The 20,830-nt window shown below is 39.9% G+C and overlaps 1 protein-coding gene across 3 annotated transcripts in view; it reads right to left on the bottom strand.

Annotated features, from left to right (window-relative positions):
- Positions 1 to 18,408, bottom strand: part of Uap1 (UDP-N-acetylglucosamine pyrophosphorylase 1) — a 30,846-nt gene extending 12,438 nt beyond the window's left edge. For 2 of the 3 annotated variants that reach the window (XM_042674461.1, XM_042674460.1), the window contains exons 1-5: positions 18,259 to 18,408; positions 13,135 to 13,471; positions 7,334 to 7,538; positions 4,671 to 4,846; positions 2,615 to 2,787 (exon numbers count right to left, since the gene is read on the bottom strand). In XM_042674461.1, the coding sequence (XP_042530395.1) occupies positions 2,615 to 2,787; positions 4,671 to 4,846; positions 7,334 to 7,538; positions 13,135 to 13,414 (834 nt within the window). In that variant the 5' untranslated portion in view covers positions 13,415 to 13,471; positions 18,259 to 18,408. The remainder of the gene's footprint in view (positions 1 to 2,614; positions 2,788 to 4,670; positions 4,847 to 7,333; positions 7,539 to 13,134; positions 13,472 to 18,258) is intronic. The other variant, XM_042674462.1, reaches the window with a different exon arrangement.
- Between the last annotated feature and the right edge of the window lie 2,422 nt (positions 18,409 to 20,830).

Here is a 20,830-nt window from a genome sequence, read left to right on the forward strand (position 1 = left end):
TGAACCAAGGTCTGGGGTGAGTCTTCCACCACTGAGCTACATACATCCCCAGCCGTGGATATTTTAAACTTCTATGTAGTCTCAATTTTCTTGGTCAGAAGACTATATTGTTTCTACTTTTGGTAGAAAAAATTTCCTTGCACACGAAAATTATTAAATTATTATGAATTTTCTTCTAACACTTGTATGGTTGCATTCTTTGTGCTTAATTTTCTAATCCATTTGCTAGAGATTTTGGTATGAGCTTTGGGAAAGAGATTACTTTTAGCTAGTTATCTCATTACATTATTAAATTATCTAATCATTTAAATGCTCTAAAATGATTTTAAATGCCATGATATATTTACATATTAATGTTTCAATTTATTTTACATTTTTAAATTATTATTTTAATAAGGATTGGTTATTAAATAAGTACTACAAAGAATTTTACTACCATAGTATGTTCCCTCCCTAATTATTAGTCTCTGAAATATATAATACCTTGTTTTTCTTATTTAAATGGGATAGATTAGCCAGGAGGTGGTACACATTTGTAACTACTTGGGAGGCAGAGTGAGGAGGATCTTGAGTTCAAGGCCAGAGTACAACACACAGCAAGTACTAGGTCAGCCCAAGTTCATTTTGTATATATTTATCAGGCATAGTGTGATTAATCAGTACATAGACAGAATGTGTAGTGATCAAAGCAGAGTAGTTGGCCTTTCCATCTCCTTAATATTAAAAAATAATTAAGATATAATCATTGTACATATGTGTACTGATCAAGTTAGGGCAACTAATCAAGCTATGCTAATTATTACTCAAAAGTGTGGGTAAAGATACACAGAAATGAAACCTTTTGCACACTTGATTGGTGGGAATGTAAACTGCTTACAGAAAAATATGGAGATTCCTCATAAAAATTAAAATAGAATTACCATATGATCCAGCTAGCCCACTTCTGAGTATAAAGCCAAAGGAACTGAAGTTCGCATACAGAGATCTGTTATCATGTTTGCTGCTGCCCTATTCACAATAGCTAAATATGCAATCAATTTAGATGTCTACAATGGGTGAATAATATGTGTTTATGTGTCACTATATTATGTGTATACATATCTACATATAAATAAGGATCTTATATCATTTATAGCAAAACGGATAGACCTGAAGGATATTACAGTAAGCAAAATAAGTCAGACACAGAAAGATAACACGTTTTCTCTCTTATGTGAATGCTAAAAAGTCTATTTGAATGCAAAATAGTGATCATTATAGAGTGGGATGGGGCAAAGGGGAGAGGGGAAAGAAGCTAGATAATGAGTTCTACCACACAGATAGGGGAGATAAGCTTTGGTACTTTAATGCACAGTGGAGTGATTACTGCTTATAATGTCTTATTATTTGTTTGATGAGCAAGTAGAACCTTTGTTCTACTTTGGAGATGCCTTACTGCCATACTTTTATGAATACTACACACATTTCTGTTACTGACCAATGTATTACTGAGACTATATCATTCTGTTCTGATTCCAATAGCATACTCCTAGTTGCTTTCTATTTATAATCATTGGAACGATTGTCCCTTTTCTTCCTTTCCTTGTCATCATCCTTTTTCAATACCTTCTTAGTCATCTTTCCACATTTTCTAGACTTTGTAATCATCTTGTCGAATGTTTCCAAAATAGTCTCATTGGGGGGGCTGGGAAGGTGGCTTAGTGGTAGAGCACTTGCCTTGCATGCATGAGGCCCTGGGTTCGATTCCTCAGCACCACATAAGCAAAAAGAAAAAAGCCAGAAGTGGTGCTGTGGCTCAAGTGGTAGAGCGCTAGCCTTGAGCTGAAGAGCTGAGGGACAGCGCCCAGGCCCAGAGTTCAGGTCCCACAACCGGACCCCCCCCCCCAAAAAAGAGTCTCATTGGGCTTTTGATTGTGATTGTATCATACTTTATTTGATAATAGGGGATACATTTAAAGACTTCCAGAAAAGCAATGTTTATATCAATACTTTCAATCTCTGGAACATTTTTAAGAGTTTGCATGTTCCCTGTGTTTTATTCCCAGCTAAATTATATTGTCTGCTTCCACAAAGGAATGCCTCCTATACTATCAAACTATGCAAAGATGTTGAAAAGAACAAGGTCAAAAAGTGAGTCTCATAATACCCAACATTATAACCTCCCTGCATTGTAACAGCAGTGTGCTTGTGAACATTCCAACAGAAGTTAATTACTTTAACTGTCCTGCATATTTCTCTTATTCACAAGAATATCATATCTTGTGAGTGCATTACTGATACTGGCTAAATCTGTTATTTCTTACGATATTTCTAGTCACTCCAGGAACTTTGTGATAAGCAGTAGGTTCATCTGCTTGAACACAACCTGCTATGAATGATCCCATTCCAATGACACTCATTCAGTCTGAGCATCTACAAACACTCATACTTTATACTTAACTTGTGACTACAAGCAAGCACTAAAGAGAAAAAGAAGAGTGGAACAGTTCAGGTACTTTAGAAGGCTGAATGGCTCAAAAATACTCAAATTATTTCGACAATGCTAGTTTGACTCCTGGAATGTTTGTATGGACACAGATCATTTAAAGTCTCACTGGAGTTGAAAAGACATTACCTTTGCCCCACAGTCGGCTCCTTTCTGAATACAAAATCCAATGAATCGTGGATCTGCAACCTTTACCAATATGTTGTCCACACAATAGACATGAATGCTCCAAATGCCTCTTTGCTCCATATCCTCAACAATGTTCTGGGCTGCAAGAGCCCGATAGAGACCACCATTTCCATCTGGAAAATAAAACAGCCCTTAACTAGCACAGCAAAAACCTATTGAGGGTAACCTGATGTTTCCAAATTGAGATGATGTTCTCTGAGAAACAGTTTTGTATTGAACCAAGAAAACTTAATATCCATAAGGATATTCAAGTGTCAAAAAAGTGTGTATGAAGCCAGGTGCTGCTGTCTCATGCTTGTAATCCTAGCTACTCAGAAGGCTGAGATTTGAGGATCGCAGTTCAAAGCTGCCTGGGCAGGAAAGTCCGTGAAACTCTTATCTCCAAAAAACCATCAGAAAACCGGAAGTGGTGCTGTGGCTCAGTGGTAGAGTGCTTGCCTTGAGTTGAGAGCTGAGGGACAGCAACTCAGGCCCAGAATTCAAGCCTCACGACCGACAAAAGAAAATAAAAAAAGTGTGTATGATGTTCAGTTAGCTAAGCTAAAGAGAACAGAATAACATTACTAACATTACTAATACAGAACCAGGCAACCCTAAAGACTAAATATTTATTTTTAGCTCAGCTTCTTTTAAATACTTAGCCCATAATACATTGTGCAGTGTAAAATTATTTATCAAGCAATGATTATTTCATTAAAGTTTTATTAATATTTATACAATTCAAATCAGCTCTATATTTATAGGCCCCAAACTGACAGTCTCACCTATTTTAAAAATAAGAAGACATGAGTATTTTATACTAAGAATAGTAAACTAAAAGAAGAGGCAGTCACGTGTGGCTCAAAGTGATAGAGCACTAGCCTTGAGACAAAAAGCTCAGGGACAGCACTCAGGCCTGGTGCTTGGTGGCTCACCCCTTTAATCCTAGCTGTTCAGGAGGCTGAGATCATCTGAGGATTGTGGTTCAAAGCCATCCCAGGCAGGAAGGTCCCTGAGACTCTCACCTCCAATTAACCATTAGAATACTGGAAGTGGCGCTGTGACTTAAAAGTAGAAAAGTACTAGCTTTCAGCAAAAGAGCTCAGGGGCAGCCCTCAGGCCCTGAGTTCAAGCCCTAGACCAAAATAAATAAATAAATAAACAATAAAATTTTAATTAATTAATTAAAAAGAAGGTATTTATAAAGGAATTAAGCTGAAATAACAGCCTAGATTTGGAGAGCACCACTGTTAATATTACTGTTCTTCCTTTTTAGTCTTTCTTCTAGGTGCAGAGTCACACAGATATGCCTATGTCAACAGGTTTATTTTTGTAGTTGAGATCCTATCGGTTTCACTGTATGTGGATATACAAACAGCAGGCTCCCCAGTTCCAGTGGGGGCCATTAACAACCTACAATGCATGTGATCTTCCTGGAACCATGCAAAGCAGTGCCCCTAATCATAGCATAAAGTTCTGAACTTGTGCTCTCTCTACCTACTGAAATTATTTCTCTGTTCTATTTAATGTCACTACACAATTCTTTTTATTCTTTAAAAAATGAAAAGAATTTGTAAGAATTTTTCATTTTCAAACTGTAATTTAGCCTTTTTTTCTCTCCTTTTTTGCTGTGCGAGGCAAGGGAACCCAGGGCTTTACATACACTGGCCAAGACTCTCACTAACTAAATAATAGATATTTTCTAATTTTGTACTATGTATAATAAATAAGGTAGTCATAGACACTGCTGCAAATATAAAATACTGGGAGAAGAGAGTGAGTATCTTGAATGCTATCTAGGACAGACATCTATTTAAAAAAAAAAGGAAAGAAAAAAATTCTTCTGCTCCATCAATGGATAGTTGCAGCTTTTAAAATCGTTGGTAAGTTGCAAAAAAATAAAAAATATTCATTTTTTGAACATCCAAATTGCCCATGCTAAAAAGAACATTTTTAAAAAGTAATAGTAATAATCATTACTATTTTTAGCCACCATTAAATAAGAATGATTGCAAACCTGGAGCCATAGAGACTTTATTTTTCTCTTCCAAAATTATTTTCCCATCAAAACTCATAGCAGGCAGCATTCCCTGCTGAAAAAAGATCACATTTTCTTTGTTCAAACCAAAGTACTTGTGCTTTGTGAAGAACTCCTTCGTAGATTCCATTGTTCTGCCACTGGTCATTATGTACCTTGCAAAAGAAAAATAGATTTCCTAAGCAATAGTGTTATGTGAATTAGGGCAAAGTAAAGTGTCATCTATTTCCTAAGCTAATGAATAGCTATGAGAGCATTTGTTTATTTTGACTTCCTTCATCTTTTTCTTGGAGAAGACACATTCATTAGCTGCTACTTATGGGAAATTTCTTTTAGCAAAATTGATGAAATCAATTCTGATATATAAAATAAATATAACAGAACTAACCATGTCCTGTAGCATAGAACCTATAACTGGCTTAAGTAAACATGTGGAATATTGTCACAGTATATTCTACATTTGTAACTTTTACTCTAAATAGACAAAATGGAGAACTGTGATATAATAATCACTGACATACATAATGATGTCAGTGATTCTCTTGATAAAAAATTGAAATAGAATCTAAACTCTGTTCACCATTCATTAACAATCTCAAAAGAATATACATGCTTTGTCTCAAAAATTTAATTCATACTGGTATGACAAAGGAGAAAACCACAATTAGAAGGCAGGTGCTGGCGGCTCATGACATAATCTTAGCTTTTCAAGAGGCTGAGGCCTGAGGATCTTGGTCTGAAGCCAGTATGGGCAGAAAAGTCCTTGAGACTCAAATCCAATAAAAAACCAAAATGCCAGAAGTAGAGTTGTAGCTCAAGGCTCAAGTGGTAGAGCACCAATCTTAGCAAAAAGCCAAGCAAGAGCACAAGGCCTTGAGTTCAGGCCTCAGTACCATCATGGAATTAACTAAATAACACAGTTAGAAACTTCAGTAAGAATGTTGCCTTACTAGAACATAAACTACATGTAAGTAGAGATTTTTGTCCAGCATAGTTAATATAACATTTAGTATCAGGCACTCAACTACTAGTTGATGAATGAAAGAAGAATATGAAAAATAGTAAACAAAAAGAAGTATGGTTTTCTATTATAGCAGATATGTCTATTTAACAAATCTGAGTATTTTAAACTTTGTGTTCAAAATATAGCAGATACATCTACTTAACAAATCTTTCTGGGTATTCTGAACTTTGAGCATAATTTAGAAAATGACAAAAGATATTGCCAAATTTCTCTCTATTAAAAAAAATAGAAATTCTAGTCTTGAAGAGACTTGAGAAAGAGAAGAAAAATCCAACAGGATAGTAGGAAGCCAGGGTTGACAGAAGAATGCTGGCTGTTTACAACACAGTTGTCCCTCAACAATCTCATGAGAATCAAGATGAAAAAACAGTTCCCAGTAGGATAGTATTTGTTTTGAAAAGAGCTAGAAAAGCTGGGGGGGAAATACCAAAACAAAAAACAAAAAAGGATATCTTCAAAGGAATCAGAGAGTTCCAGAAGCAATATGGATTACAACTAAAGTCCCAAGGAGGAAGAATCTTTCAAAGAGGAATTAAGGATCTCTAGCTGTCTTGACCTGAGAGTATTTTCTGATCTGGGACAGACTACTGGTGAAGAATCTGCACTCCTCGGACCACAGCTGCAGAGAAGAAAGGCACAGACCTCTCATTGGCCACGTAGGAATGAAATAACAAGATTGGGGACTTGAGACCGTAGGACACACACAGCTGGTTTCCCCCTCAAAACATACTAACTTCCAAAACTGCTCTGTGTAAGGGATGAAAAAACTAAACCAAATACTCTTTAAAAACACAGCAGAATTTCCTGTGATCTCTTGGTGCTTAAGAGACAAATACTGTCCAAAGTAGAAGTCCTGAGAACATAGCACACAAGTAGAAGCTAACACATTTGACCCATAGAGGAAAAAAATCAGCATAGCTTTTGTCTGATGTGTCTGTAATGGCAATGGGACAAAAACTAGATAATCTGGTTCTTAGGGACACAAGTTGTTTGACTGAGAAAGCCCATGGGGCACCCAGAGCAGTGGCTAATAACAGACCACATCATCCTGAACATTTGGATACTAAAGATAAGAAAGAATCCCAAATGCTTTCTCAGAGTAAGAAAAAAAAAGTATTACAAATCAGGATGGCATTAAACATATCAACAACAATGCTAGATATCAGAGATCAACATCTTCTAATTTCAGAAGAAAGCTGATTTTCAATCAGCAATTTAATTCATAGTACATTCAGTAGAACTAAGTCTACTGAGTACCTACAAGTACTGTTAAAGATACTTACAGATGTAAAAGTTAGAGATGAGTGTATATTGCTTAAGCCATCTCTATAGCTATTATATAATATATATTGTATATTATATACAATATATAATATATAACATAATATATAACATGCACATATATAATACATAGTAAATTTTAACTCCTAAGGAAATCAGCAAAAATAGGAAATATATTAGGGTTGGAGGCATGGCTCATTTGATATGGCAACTGCCAAAGAGCATAAAGCATAAGACGGCAAAAGAAATAAAAGGAGAGAAAATCATGTCACCTTATCAATGCACTTTGAATATTATAAAACAATCAATGTTCAAACACTCCCATAAAACATCTTACCATGGAATGATGCATTTGTTGCCGCAACATTTTTCAGCTAACTGCTGTAGTTTCAAGATACGTTCGGCTTGAATTTGAAAAAGTGTCTTATGGGATGGCAAACCAACATCATACATCCCCTTGGGATATGCAACTCCAAGTCTTGTCCCCTGCCCACCAGCTAGAAGAAGAACTGCCACTTTGTTCTGAGAAATCTGGGAAAGTCCTAGAAAAAAAAAAAGTGTCACAAAACATATACAAACATACAAAGATATAAGCATAGACTCACCTATCTGCATGAGGTAAGAGAATAAAGAATCTTATTCTCATGGATAGCTATCATTTCAATAAAACCACTTTTATCATCAAAGCGATTAAATTTATATACTATAATGAATAAAACACTTTTTTAATGAAAGCATCAGGAATCAAGGACTAAGGACTGCTACAAAGGTTTTGCAAGAACTTGGCTACTTTCTGGTTGTGCTAAGAAGAAAGGATAAAAGAAAGTGCCAAGGTTCCAAAGTCAATGAAGATGCTACTAAAATTACTCCCAGCCTATAACCGATAAACACACAAATAGACTAGGCAAACTATCACACCATAAACATAAAGGAAAGAAACTTTCAGCCAGGAAAGAATAAGTACAGCATAATAGCTAAGAAACAGTCTCAGAGGATACCTGGCCTGAAACCCAGCTTAACTCATTGTTTCAAGAGTCATCCATAGGCTAGGAAATTGTGTAGGGTGTTGGAAGTGTTCTAATTCTTGACTAGGGAAGTAGTTATATTTGTATATACATTTGCATTTTATTGTATTTAATTATACCTCAGTAATATTTGTAAAAAATTCCTTCTTTTTCTTTCTTTTTATTATTGTCTTTAAGCAGTTATTCAAAGGAATTGCCATTCTTAATCAATAGGTCAATCTACGGCAGCTCAGAAGAAAATAAAACTCTGAGTCTTTTCACTATTGATTTACTTCTGTATGGAACCCATCAGTTTTCATCAACTGAATACTCAGCAGCAAGTAGTGATCAAACACAATGCTTGAATAAAAATGTTAATCTTTGTACATTGTACACATGTATGGAAATGTCACAATGAAATCCCCCCTTGTATATTTAATGTATGTTAATTTAAAAATAAAATAAAATACATTTTATTCTCTGGACAAAAATAAAGATGGATTTAAGATCTAAATGCAAATACACACACATATGGATAAATATTTGCTTTTGGGGATATATATATATCTACATATCCATATATATATCTATATATATGGATATGTAGATATATATATACTCTAATAGCTATTAAAAGACTGAGGTTCTCCATCTAGATTATTTAAAATAATACCAAAATCTTGCTAGATCTCCTATCTAAAGCCTATATTTATCACTCAAAGATGGACAATCTCAGCACCAGAAGGCAGAGAACCTTGGAAGGAAAAGACTGCATGAACTTGTGTCTCTGCAAGCAAGAAAAACTTTAAGAAGCGAAGTAAGATTAAAACAAACATTGATGGCTTTGCTCTAGTTTTAGAGCAAAGCTGCTTTCTAGAACTTCATAGTGTTATTAAAATTTTTAAGAATTCTGTAGATAAACCTAGGCACTGGGCCATAATTACAGGTCAAGCCTAAAATCACACCAAGGGGGATAAATGTGGTTCATAAATAGCCTCATTCAGGTCACATTTTATTGTGAACCAATTTTGCATCATTGCAGAACTGCAAATAGAAAACTGCTGCCCCACAGCCCTGAATTAGAAAGATTTCTGAACATCTTGTTTTCAAGTTCCAGACACCTATTTTGGACATAGATCTTTGATCTTTTTGTTCTTACAGTCTCCTTACGTGGCCCGTTGTACATTAGATTGCTTTCAGTTATCACAACTCTTGCCATTCTTCCTAACCTTTTCCTTTTACTCTCAGTTCAAAGCTACTGCCTACAGGCAGCTTCAGCCCCTGCTCGCCTGGATTCCAGCCACACCAATCTACTGTTCACTTCCAACCATTTCACAAAACAACTCTGAAGAAACTTCTTTTCCTTGGATCACTTCCCCAAACTATTGCTCCATCCCAAGTTTCTAATTTTTTCAGTTGTAAAATGTTGCAAATCAGAAGCTTATAGAGGCCTCATCCTTTATTCACATGTGTTTTGTTTTGTCTTTTCCCCAAAGCTGGATTGCCAAGCTTTCTTCCACTCTTTTATCTGTGGGCCAGATAACCAATCTGGTCACTTCATAACTGGTATTGACATGCTTTCCAAAACAACATACATTTACCTCTCCTCTTCCTGAAACAACTATTATAATGAATTCTAACATAATCCATGTGCATTTGGAATAAAATGGGGTTTCTGAATTAACTTCTTTCTATGTACTCATCCCACTTACAAGCAGAGAAACAAGTGGAAACAAGTAGTCCCTGGAGTATTAAGAGGCCATTCAAAAACAATAGCTGCAGCTGTGCTGCTCATAGTATCAACTGCAGATACCCTGGCTAAAGTAGTCATCTACTACAGAAAGTGTGGAGCTCTAAAATTAGTGTATGTCTTATGACAGAAAAACATTGCTCAAAATGAAGTGGGAAAATACAATCCAGTAAACTTTGGGGAAAATGTATAGCAATGCTACAATGTTCCAAAATATATGCGACAATGTTTCAAATACCCTATGGGGGAAGCACTGATACAGAAAATGTTAAGGATTGTAACACTAACTCCCAATAGTTTCACACATGTGAAACTTGGGAAATTAAGAACTTGTGTCATAAACTTGTGCAGAAATGAGCAGAAACCTAAGAGGTATGTCACTGTATCATCCTTTTCAACCTTTCATTATAGGACACAGAAGTTAATTTTTTTTCCTACCAAAGAAACTCTAACACAAATCAAAACAGGGCCTAAAAAAAAAAATTAAAGGCGGAGTGAGCCATGTCCAGGGCTGGAATACATGTCTCTCTTTGGAGAGTCATGTATTATGAGGCCAAGAGATTATGCCACTTTTCCTACCATTTGCAAGAAACAGAAAAGAGTTTACAGTCAAATGTTAACACGATAACTCCTGCTTGAACGAGTTCTTCCTATAAACTTTAACTTGGGCATGCACCTCAAACAGGGAAAGCAGCCCAGGTATGTTTGAAGCAGAGCACACTAGAACTTTCATTTAAATTGTCAGTACTCCAAGGACAAGTAGAGTGACATCCACTAGCTGTTCAACTAGCAAAACTAAAGGAAACTACCCAAGAAAGCTACTCAGAGGAAATATTTTATCTTTAAGTTTTAATCATATATTATAGCTGAAAGTTTTCCCAAAACCATTAAGTACAAAAAGCAGACTATTTGGGGAACTCTGTATCTGAACTCATTTTAGAAACAAGAGGATTACTGTAAATTTCATTAGCTGGTATAATGGCATTGCCATTTTTAAAAAAGGAAGTGGAACTGTTGATCAAGTGGTAAGAGCTCTACCCCTGAGCAAAAAGGCTCAAAGACAGTACCCAAGCTCTGAGTTCAAGCCCCAGAACTAGCACAAACAATTTTTTTTAATTTTTAAAAGACCATATAGCCAGGTACTGGTGGTTAATGTCTGCAATCCTAGTTACACAGGAAGCTGAGATCTGAGGATCACAGTTCAAAGCCATCCTGGGCAGGAAAGTCCATGAGATTCTTATCTCCATTTAACCAGCAAAAAGCCAGAAGTGGAGTTGGAGCTGTGGCAAGTGGTAGAGCACTACCCTTGAGCAAAAAAGCTCAGAGACCGTGCCCAGGCCCTGAAATCAAGCCCCAAGACTAGCATGCATCTGCACGCATGTGCGTGCACACACACACACACACACACACACACACACACACACACACACACACACACACACACACACACACACCAGCTTCATGTAAAGATCAGGTCCACAAAATAGGAAAAAGCAGAACTGCTCTAACAGTGGGGAGATGAAGGGAATAGATGTCTACTTAGGCTCTATTTCCCCTCTTTTATGAGCTAGCCTACCCAGAAGTGAAACTCTAGTACTCTCTGGCAGGCATTCTAGAAAGATGTCAATTATGAGCCCAGAGAAAGATACAGAGAGGTATACAAAAGGTTATTAGTGTCAGTTATGCTTCTTTTTATAGTGGAGGGGAGGAGTTGTGGTGAGAAGTGAGAGGTCAACTAGTGGAAGACAAAATAAAAATAGCAATGATAGAGTAAATATAAGAATACCCATCTGTACAGCAACTTTACAATAAAATAAAAATTAAAAGAAATTGTTGTACATATATAAAAGTAAACAGGCACACATCCAAGTACTGATTTGAGTACATAAAAACAAACTTGATGAGGTTATAAGCAATTGCTGTTTTTATACTAATTTCTGCATAAAGTAATGTCTTTTAAAAAGAACAGAAAAGGGGGCTGGGAAGGTGGCTCAGTGGTAGAGGACTTGCCTTGCATGCAGGAGGCCCTGGGTTCGATTCCTCAGCACCACATAAGCAGAAAAAAGAAAAAAGCCGGAAGTGGCACTGTGGCTCAAGTGGTAGAGAGCTAGCCTTGAGCTGAAGAGCTGAGGGACAGCGCCCAGGCCCAGAGTTCAGGCCCCATGACCAGACCCAAATAAATAAATAATAAAAAGAACAGAAAATTATTAATTGAATCTGTTCAATCACACTTGGGAAAATGAGATCTGCATTTGACAATGAGCATGTATACACAAAGGGCTTTGACTACAATATATAGAAAACTTCTACTTAAAATACAGCTCTCCACTGTACCAAACAGCTATAGATGAGCGATTCTGCCATCCAAGTGTTCAAATTAGGGCTAGATATGAGAACAGATTCTATTACATTTTAGAATAAAAATTTTTGAGGAGATTCAACAAACATTATTGACCAGTTTGTAACAGCAAATTCTCTTCTACATGATATTGGACATAGAGTTGAGCAAGACATAGGTGTCTCTCTTCAAGTGTTTACAATGTAATGAGGAAAAAAAATATGAAGAAGTCCTTCTGTAAGGCAGAATGAGATGCAAGAATGACAACTAATTCCAACATGAACACTGACAAAATGGTCATGCAGCAACAACAGGTATGATGAATGTTAAAGAATGAATGTTAAAGGGCTGGGAATGTGGCTTAGTGGTAGAGCACGTGCCTAGCATGCATGAAGCCCTGGTTCGATTCCTCAGTACCACATAAACAGAAAAGGCTGGAAGTGGCACTGTCTCTCAAGTGGTAGAATGCTAGCTTTGAGCAAAAGAAGCTCAGGGAAAGTACCCAGGTCCTGAGTTCAAGCCCCATGACTGGCAAAAATAAAAAAAGAAAGTGTAAAGTCCTATAAGCAGCAGATCCACTGCACTAAACTATTCTAAAACATGACCTAACAAGGAATCCTGGCTAGGTAGAGAAAAGGCAAAGGCCAGACCAAGCTGAGAATAATAAACCTTAGAAAAGACAGAAAAGGCATAATATAATAATCAGGGAGAGGTAAATGATTTGGCTTGGGTAAAATATGTGGGGCAACAGAAATAGGGAAAATACAGAAGAAAACAAGATCAAAAATATACTAGCAAGGGACAAGGCCATGGCAGGTTTTGACATTAAGCTATCTTTAATTATAGTTTAACCTGTGCTAGGCAATTTCAGAAAAAAGAAATCTAGCAGAAGTATGGAAATTGAGGACAGAGATTGGAGACACTTCAGCTATTTTAGGAAGATAGCTTAAGGCAGCATGAGAGTCAAAATATTAATTACATGATTTAGCTACTTAACAGTTTCTGTATGTCTCATAAAAACCTACATAATAGGACACGCCCAGTACCTTCGTTTTCCCAGGCCTGGAGCTGATCTTGATCCCTGGTAGCACTGCCCAACACCTCTCGAGGGACAGGTTCCATTCGTGCATCCACTTTTTCTTGGTGAGATGACTGGTTAAATCCTTCAATGGCCTTTTGGAAAAAGGAGTTCAGCTCCTCGAAGTTCATGGCCTGGAGCTCTTCATAAAGTTCTACCTGTTGAGCTTCTTCCAGCTCATTCCAGAACTGCAGCAGGTGTTCTTGCCCAGCCTTGGACAACCTGAGTTTGAGCTCATTAGCATTCATAGTGCTTTGACAGCTAAGTTTTGTGAGAACAGGTGTGGGATTGCTGCAGCTGTAAACCTAAAAGAAAAAAAATGAATTAATAGCAGACCAAAGTCCAAGCTCCAAACCTGAGAGATTGTTCCCTACTAAATTAAGTACAGTTTTATACTTAATTAAGTATAGCTATGTACATCTAAGTAAGTGTTAGGAAATGACAGACCACATTTACTACCGCAGTGGTCCCAGGAAACTATGATGCATAGTTGCACCTGAGCCATCTTGGTGAATGTAAGTACACTCTATGATGCTAACACAGTTATGAAACAGCCGAATGTCATGTTTTAGAACATACTCCCTTTGTTTGATGTATGACTGGACTGGATGTGTAGGAATAGACTTCTGTATTTCTGACAACGTTTGTGATAGACCAAATTTGTTAGATTTGTTAGAAAACAACTAGCACCATGTCCCAGGTGCTGTATAAAGTCTTTAATTTTTAACATCTATGGAATCTGTGCTGTTGTTGTCATTCATTTACCACAGAAGAGATGAAGCACAGAGCCACTAAGCAATCTGGCCAGTTGGTGGAATGGGACAGAACCCCAGGAAACCTGAGTCCAGGACTCACACTTTTCATTCTTGTTGCCTCTGTACTAGCCTTCTGATCACTAAGCTACCAATAAGTATTTTAACTCATCTCCTTTTATCTCTAATGATAAAAATCACCATCTAACTGTGTCTCACAGGAAACAGATTAGGTAGATAAGATTAGGGGGAAAAGCAGAGCTGGGTGTCCATGAGGAGTGACCATGTCTGAGAGAGAAAGCAGTGAGAAAGTGAATGTCTTCTATGCAAACATGGTGTTGGGTAGGGCTAGACTACAAGCTAGGAAGCTATGCAGTGGAATGCAGATCTAACAGAATACATAACAGGCAGCCAACAGTAGAATATTAAACAGGGCACAGCATCGTGCTCTACAGAGATGAAAAAAATATTAGAAATGGCAACAAAAAATTGTAATAAGGGACAAGAAGTAGGGAAAAAAGGTTAAAGACAATTGAAGGTAGAAAACAAGCAAAGGTATAAACCAGATTAGTTGCAAAAAAAAAAGAAAGATTGAAAGGGATAAATGTGAGGCCTACTTATAACTACTCAAATGAAAAAGTTAAGAGGACAAGGAGGTACCAAAGAAACCACCCATTCTTCTCTCACACAATAGTGAAAGGTAATATATCAAATTATTCAGAACATAATTCTAGAGTTTGCCTGGGTCACTTAACTTTCTGGTGACTCGGGTGCCTCACTCAGAACAAGACAACCTTCAGGTTGAGATATAGGCAGCTGAAATTTTATCAGTCATTCAGAGCTTCACAATGGAGACAATGTTCTGAAAATCAGATCACTGTGTCAATCTCATATAGCCTGCTTACTTAGTGTAGCTCAATCACCCAACTGCCTTTTGATGCAATCAAGAGACATAGCATGCACAAAATGTTTGGTGTTGCTGCCAGCATAACATGTATAACACATATACTGTTTCATAGTAAAAAATTTCGATACACAGAATTATACTCCAAAACTATGATAAGTATAGTACAATAAATATGCAAGCCAGTAACATAGACATTTAAAGCCATACAGATTATATGCAAATGTGTTGTTCTTTTACTGGACTGTCAAGGCAGGAGATCCTTATAAATCAGCATCTGCAAACTTACAAGGAAATGTTGTGGCATGCTATGATATTACAAGTGTAATGATGTCATTAGGCAATAGGAATTTTTCAGTTCCATCATAATCTATGGGACCACCATGTTATATTTGGTCATGCTGACTGAGACACTGCTATGCAATATGTGAATATATAGCTCCTGAGCTGCCCTCTTCATTACGTGAACAGCTTACCCTAGAATTTTCCTTTTTTGATTTGTGCCAGTCCTGGGGATGGAACTCGGGGTCTGGGCTCTGTCTCTGAGCTTTTTGCTCAAGGGTAGTGCTCTACCACATTAGCCATAGCTCTACTTCCAGCTTTTATAACACTTAATTGGAGATAAGAGTCTCACAGACTTTCCGGCCTGGGCTGATTTCAAACCATGATCATCAGATCTCAGCCTCCTAAGTAGCTAAGATTACAGGTGTGAGCCACCAGCATGCAGCTGAAGTTTCCTTTTAATGTGCAAATAAATATATGGTAACAACTTTAAAAGGAAATTATTAGAAGAGATTAGAAATTAAGATTGTTAGAAATTAGAAATTATTAAGAAGGAAAATTATTAACTATAGTGTGTTTTTGATCTGGGTGATGTGACATGAAATGAAGAAAGCAACAATGTGCATGCCCACATTCCAGTGTAGGAGACAAAAACATAAAAGACCAGGCAGTACTGGGAGACAAACCTATGAAGAAAAATAAAATAGCAGAAGTGGCTGAGGAACCACAGGATGTTGGAGGATATTTTAGATGGGTGGTGAGGTAGGACATCTATTGGTCTGATTTGAGAAAGCATCTGAATGAAGAATAGAGCAGGTCAAGTTAATAATATAGGGAAAAGCATTCTAAGTAAAGAAAAGCAAATAGCCCCAATTCAGAAATGTGCTTGATGCAAGGAAGAGTACAATGAATGAGGCAAAAAAGTCTAGCACAGACAAGGTCAAGTTCGATCGTGTGGTCAAGGTGAGGACTCTGGGGTTTGGTAAGCCAAGTAAAACAAGGGAATATCATGATCCAGGGGGCATGGTGGCTCTCACCTGTAATCCTAGCTACTCAGAAGGCTGAGTTCTAAGGATCGCAGTTGGAAGCCAGACCAAGCAGCAAAGTCCATGACACTCTTATCTCCAATAAACTGCTCAGAAAAAGCCAGAAGTGGTGCTATGGCTCAAGTGGTACAGCGCTAGCCTGGAGCAAAATAAGCTCAGGGAGAGCACCCAGGCTCTGAGTTCAAGCCTCAGAACCAGCAAAATATAAAATATTGATTTGTATACGTTGTAAGAGTTATGGTACATTTTTAATTTTTGTAATCATATAGGAAAGATAATGGAAAGGGATAGATTTGTATTATTTTCCAAGAAATAGTTTCACTTACAAGATTATGCTTGCCCTTGTTTAAGGGAGTATATTGTAGTGGAAAGGGAAATAGGTAAACAGGTAACCAAAGAACAGGAGATCCTAGTTTTTGGTCCCTCCCCCATCATTTGACCAGCGCAAATAATTTTACTTCCTTGTACAAACCAACCTTTCCTTACGACAACCAACTCTTTCATATAGCCTCAAGAGTCAACAATGAAGAGGGCTTGGTCTACTAAAAAAACACAGACAAGCATATAATACTTTAAGCAATAAGGAAAACTTTCTCTGAAGTCATTAGATTCCCATGCACCTTCAGAGACTTTCGGGGGAAAAAAATGGATCTAGACAAATAAGTCAATTCATAAACTTTGCTTTTGACCAGAACATTACAAGATCACATATGCTCATTTATGCTATAGATTATTCATAACAACCATAACTTGAGCTTTGGGCAAGTATAATTATCTATGATGTTTACTAGAAGCAACAATAACTACCTCTATACTTTCAATACAGTATCCTGATTCCCACTTATGCTGGTAATAAGGTGTGTGTATGTGTGGTGTATTGTATGTAATGGCATGCAGATAAGAAAACAAAAGAGTTTAAAGACATGGATTTTTATTCTGACAACCAATATCTGAAAAGAAAATTGAACTTCACTCTAGAAATTATAACAAAACTAGATAGGTACCTAAAGAATAATGTGGTGATAATCCATCATTATCAAATAGATTTTTATTGGAATTTAAGTACCAGCATTAAAGAAATCCAGCATCTCCCTCTGTTCTGGTCTCTGTCACTATCTCAGCGGCTCCATGTATGCCCTTTATGTATATGTATTTTAAGCAAACCTCTTACAGATTTTGAAAAAGAGTATTAAGGTTGGGCCATAACCACTGACTGTACCTTTCCTTAAGACATTTTTAGTGCCAGCTATGTGAGTCACCTAACAGTGACAGACTAGACAAGAATCTTCAGTTTCCTGCAAACCCTTGGGTTCACACCCAATGAATCTCACCTCAACTCCCCAAACGTCTGCATCACATAATGACTCGTGTGTCATCTAAGACTTCAGATTTCATAAATATGGCATCGGACCAAACTTGATTTAAAAAAAAAAAAAATCTTCTAGGAACCATCTGCTCAACACATGTGTGCTCTCAGCCCTCCAACCCCAGCCTTCTGCTTGGCCAAGTGAAAGGAAACCCAAAAAATCCGAACCTTCTCCTACCACCAGTCTTAATAAGGGGGAGAGCGTTGGTCCAGCTGTCACCTCCCCTACAGTTACCTCCTGTCCTTGTCAGACTTCTCCGTCCCTTCCCTCAGACACTCGAGACACGCCAATCCGCACCCCCTGGCAGTTCCAACGACCACCTACCCCCCTGGCGCACCCTCAGACTTGGCAACTGCTCACAGGTTCTGGCCTGAGACCTCAGGGTTCCAAGGTGAGGGCCCACACCCAACCGCCCTGCCAGGCACCTCTGACTCCAGACATTGGCCCCCACACCCTCCATGCACCCCTTTTCTATTTGGAGCGCCCCCATTCATCCCCGCCGGGCTCTCCAGCCCGCGGCCCAGCCCACACAACCCTCGGGCGGGCGCGGGGGCGCGGGGGCGCGGGGACGCAGCGCAGGGCGCGGGCGGGCCCCCGTGTGGCCCGGCACCTTCCCACGGCGCGCGTGTCCACCTCTGCGCGCGCGCGCGCGGCGCGGGAGCGTGCGTGTGGAGGGGCTGCGCCCCACGCCCACCCCGGGTCCCGGGTCCCCGCGGCCCCTCACCGACTGAGACCCCCTACCTCCTCTCTCCCAGCGATGGCAGCTCGACCCGGCTCCGGCTCCCACAGCTCGGCCACTCATTGGCGTCCCGCGCCCGCTCGGAATATATACGCTCATCCGGGGGTGGGGGTGGGGGGCGGCGCGGGCCGGGCACGGAGCGGATCGGAGCGCGGGCCCGGCCACCCCGCCCCTCGGGCCGCGTTGAGTGGTTGCGGGGAGGAGCGGAAGCCGAACGCCCCGACACGTCAGCTCAGGAGTGCAGGCCACCGGGAGGGTGCCCGAAGGGCGGGGGGACGTGGGGCGGGGACTCCGCGCGTCACTCACTCTCTGGCCCAATGAGACAGCCGGGAGTCCTGTCAGTCTGCGGCACCGCCTCCCCACGCACAGGCGGGGGGCGGAGTCAGCTGCGTCCACTGGCAGGAGCGGGGCCCGGCCCAGCGCAAGGACAACGCTGGCGGAGGATCAGCCTGGCGGCTCCCAGAACCTCGGGTACACCCAGGGCTGGGCCTGAAAAACCACCTCCAGACTAAGAGTCCATGGCTCCTAGACGCCTTGCTGGCCGCGGCACGAAGGGCAAGCCCTAGCCAGAAGCGGAGCAGTTGGGCCGGCAGCGGTGTCATCGGTGGCGGATTCCCGAACACCTCCCCGAGCCCGAGCCGACGGGAAAGAGGACCTGACCCTGGGCTGGCGGGAAAGAGGCCCCTACCTGACCCTGGGCTGGTTCTTTGGTCTCTAACTCTGCCAGAGCCCCGACTTCCTCCGTGGTGGTGGTTTTTGAGTCCCACGCGGGCGAAGCCAGGCCAGTTTCCTTAAGCACGAATGCACGTGGAAGTAAAGCAAAGGAGGAAGAGTCCAGTGAGAGGGATCGCAGGGCCCCGTGGGCCCGGGGTCCGCTGGCCACCAAAATGGTGTGTGGACTGGTGACCTCCAGGGCTGATGTGTAACAGTCCTGTTACACAAGCTTCTGTGGTATGCACACGTGGGTTATATATTTACACGCAGGTTAAAATGTGTGTTTAGTGTGTTGCACTTCGTAGTTTTTGCAGCAAGCCCTTTAAGAAGTGTCAAACCTACCTCGGCCTAATTTGGCCTCTATCATAGAGAAATTCAGGCATGTAGGTGTCCTTCTCTGTTAATATCTGGGTGTAGGGCTGGGGTTCTTCTTCGATGTTTCCGTAACTTTCTCTTTATTTTTATAAGAACTCTAGAATCGGGGCTGGGAAGGTGGCTCAGTGGTAGAGCGCTTGCCTTGCATGCATGAGGCCCTGGGTTTGATTCCCCAGCACCACATAAGCAAAAAGAAAAAAAGCCGGAAGTGGCGCTGTGGCTCAAGTGGTAGAGCGCTAGCCTTGAGCTGAAGAGCTGAGGTACAGCGCCCAGGCCCAGAGTTCAAGCCCCACGACCGGACCCAAAAAAAAAACAACCAAAACTCTAGAATCGCGTTGTCTAATTTATAAACATAATTTGTAAATTAATAAGTTATTTTTCGATGTGATAGGCACCTTTGGGAGCTTTCAAAAGTTTGTGTGATTGCCCAAACGCAAAAGAAACTCAGAGCACACGGCAGGTTTCCAGGAAAAGGATTAAGGAAGGGTGTGATCATAAAAAAACAGTAGTTTGCTTGTGCGGAAGTTTCCAGTCACAATACTGTCACCTAAGCTGTCAATGCCACCAAACAGCTTTGTTTATGTTGGAAGCTGTACCTCCCTAAGAGGCACTGTTTTTTTGTTTGTTTGTTTTTTCTGGTGCTGAAACTTATGGTTTTGTAAACAGGTTTAAAGAGTACAGAACCTGCTCAGCACCAGTGGCTCACACCTGTAATCTGAGGACCACGGTTCAAAGCCAGCCCGAGCAGGAAAGTCCCTGAGATTTATCTCCAATAAACCACTCAGAAAACCAGAAGTGATGCTGTGGCTCAAGTGGTAGCCTTGAGCTGAGAGAGAGCGCCCAGGCCCAGAGTTCAAGCCCCTGACGGACAAAAACAAAGAGTACAGAACCTGTACAAGCTGGAAATTACTTGGAATCCTTTGACCTTGATCTGTGAATGTCCCTTGGGCTGTAAGATTAAACTGCCACACTTTCAATGAAGAACAAATACCTGTTCATTCAAATTATATTTATTGGGTTGCTCTGGTCTGGACCTAGTGACAGATACCTTGGGACTTGAAAAGATTCTATGTCCTCAAGGAATCTGACCTAGGAAAGACAGACGTTTCTTATGCAAAATAGAAGTACTCAAGTGTTGCCGCAAATACACAAAACAAAGCCTTCAGGGCTGAGGGGGTTTGGGGGGTGGGAGGAAAGGAAAGGAAGGAAGGGAAGGGATTGGATTTCCCATAAAGGGAGGTCAGTCAACAGAGTTTGAGGTGGGAAGTGAGAGAGGGCCTCCCAGGAAGTTTCCTTTGATACTCAGCCTTGGTGATTAGAAGCTTTGAGATGTTTTATCACTGTCAACACAATTATATCTCAACAACCATCACAGGCTCTATGAAAAACACGAAGGAATTTGTACAAAGGTTAAGAAAAATTAGGAAAGCAAGATGTCTACCTAAGGATCTATGAAGTTTGAAGCCTTAAAAGAAAATATCCTTT

The sequence above is a fragment of the Dipodomys spectabilis genome, unplaced genomic scaffold (genome assembly GCF_019054845.1).
Source record: "Dipodomys spectabilis isolate Male_0828 unplaced genomic scaffold, ASM1905484v1 ptg000019l, whole genome shotgun sequence".
Classification (NCBI taxonomy): domain Eukaryota; kingdom Metazoa; phylum Chordata; class Mammalia; order Rodentia; family Heteromyidae; genus Dipodomys; species Dipodomys spectabilis.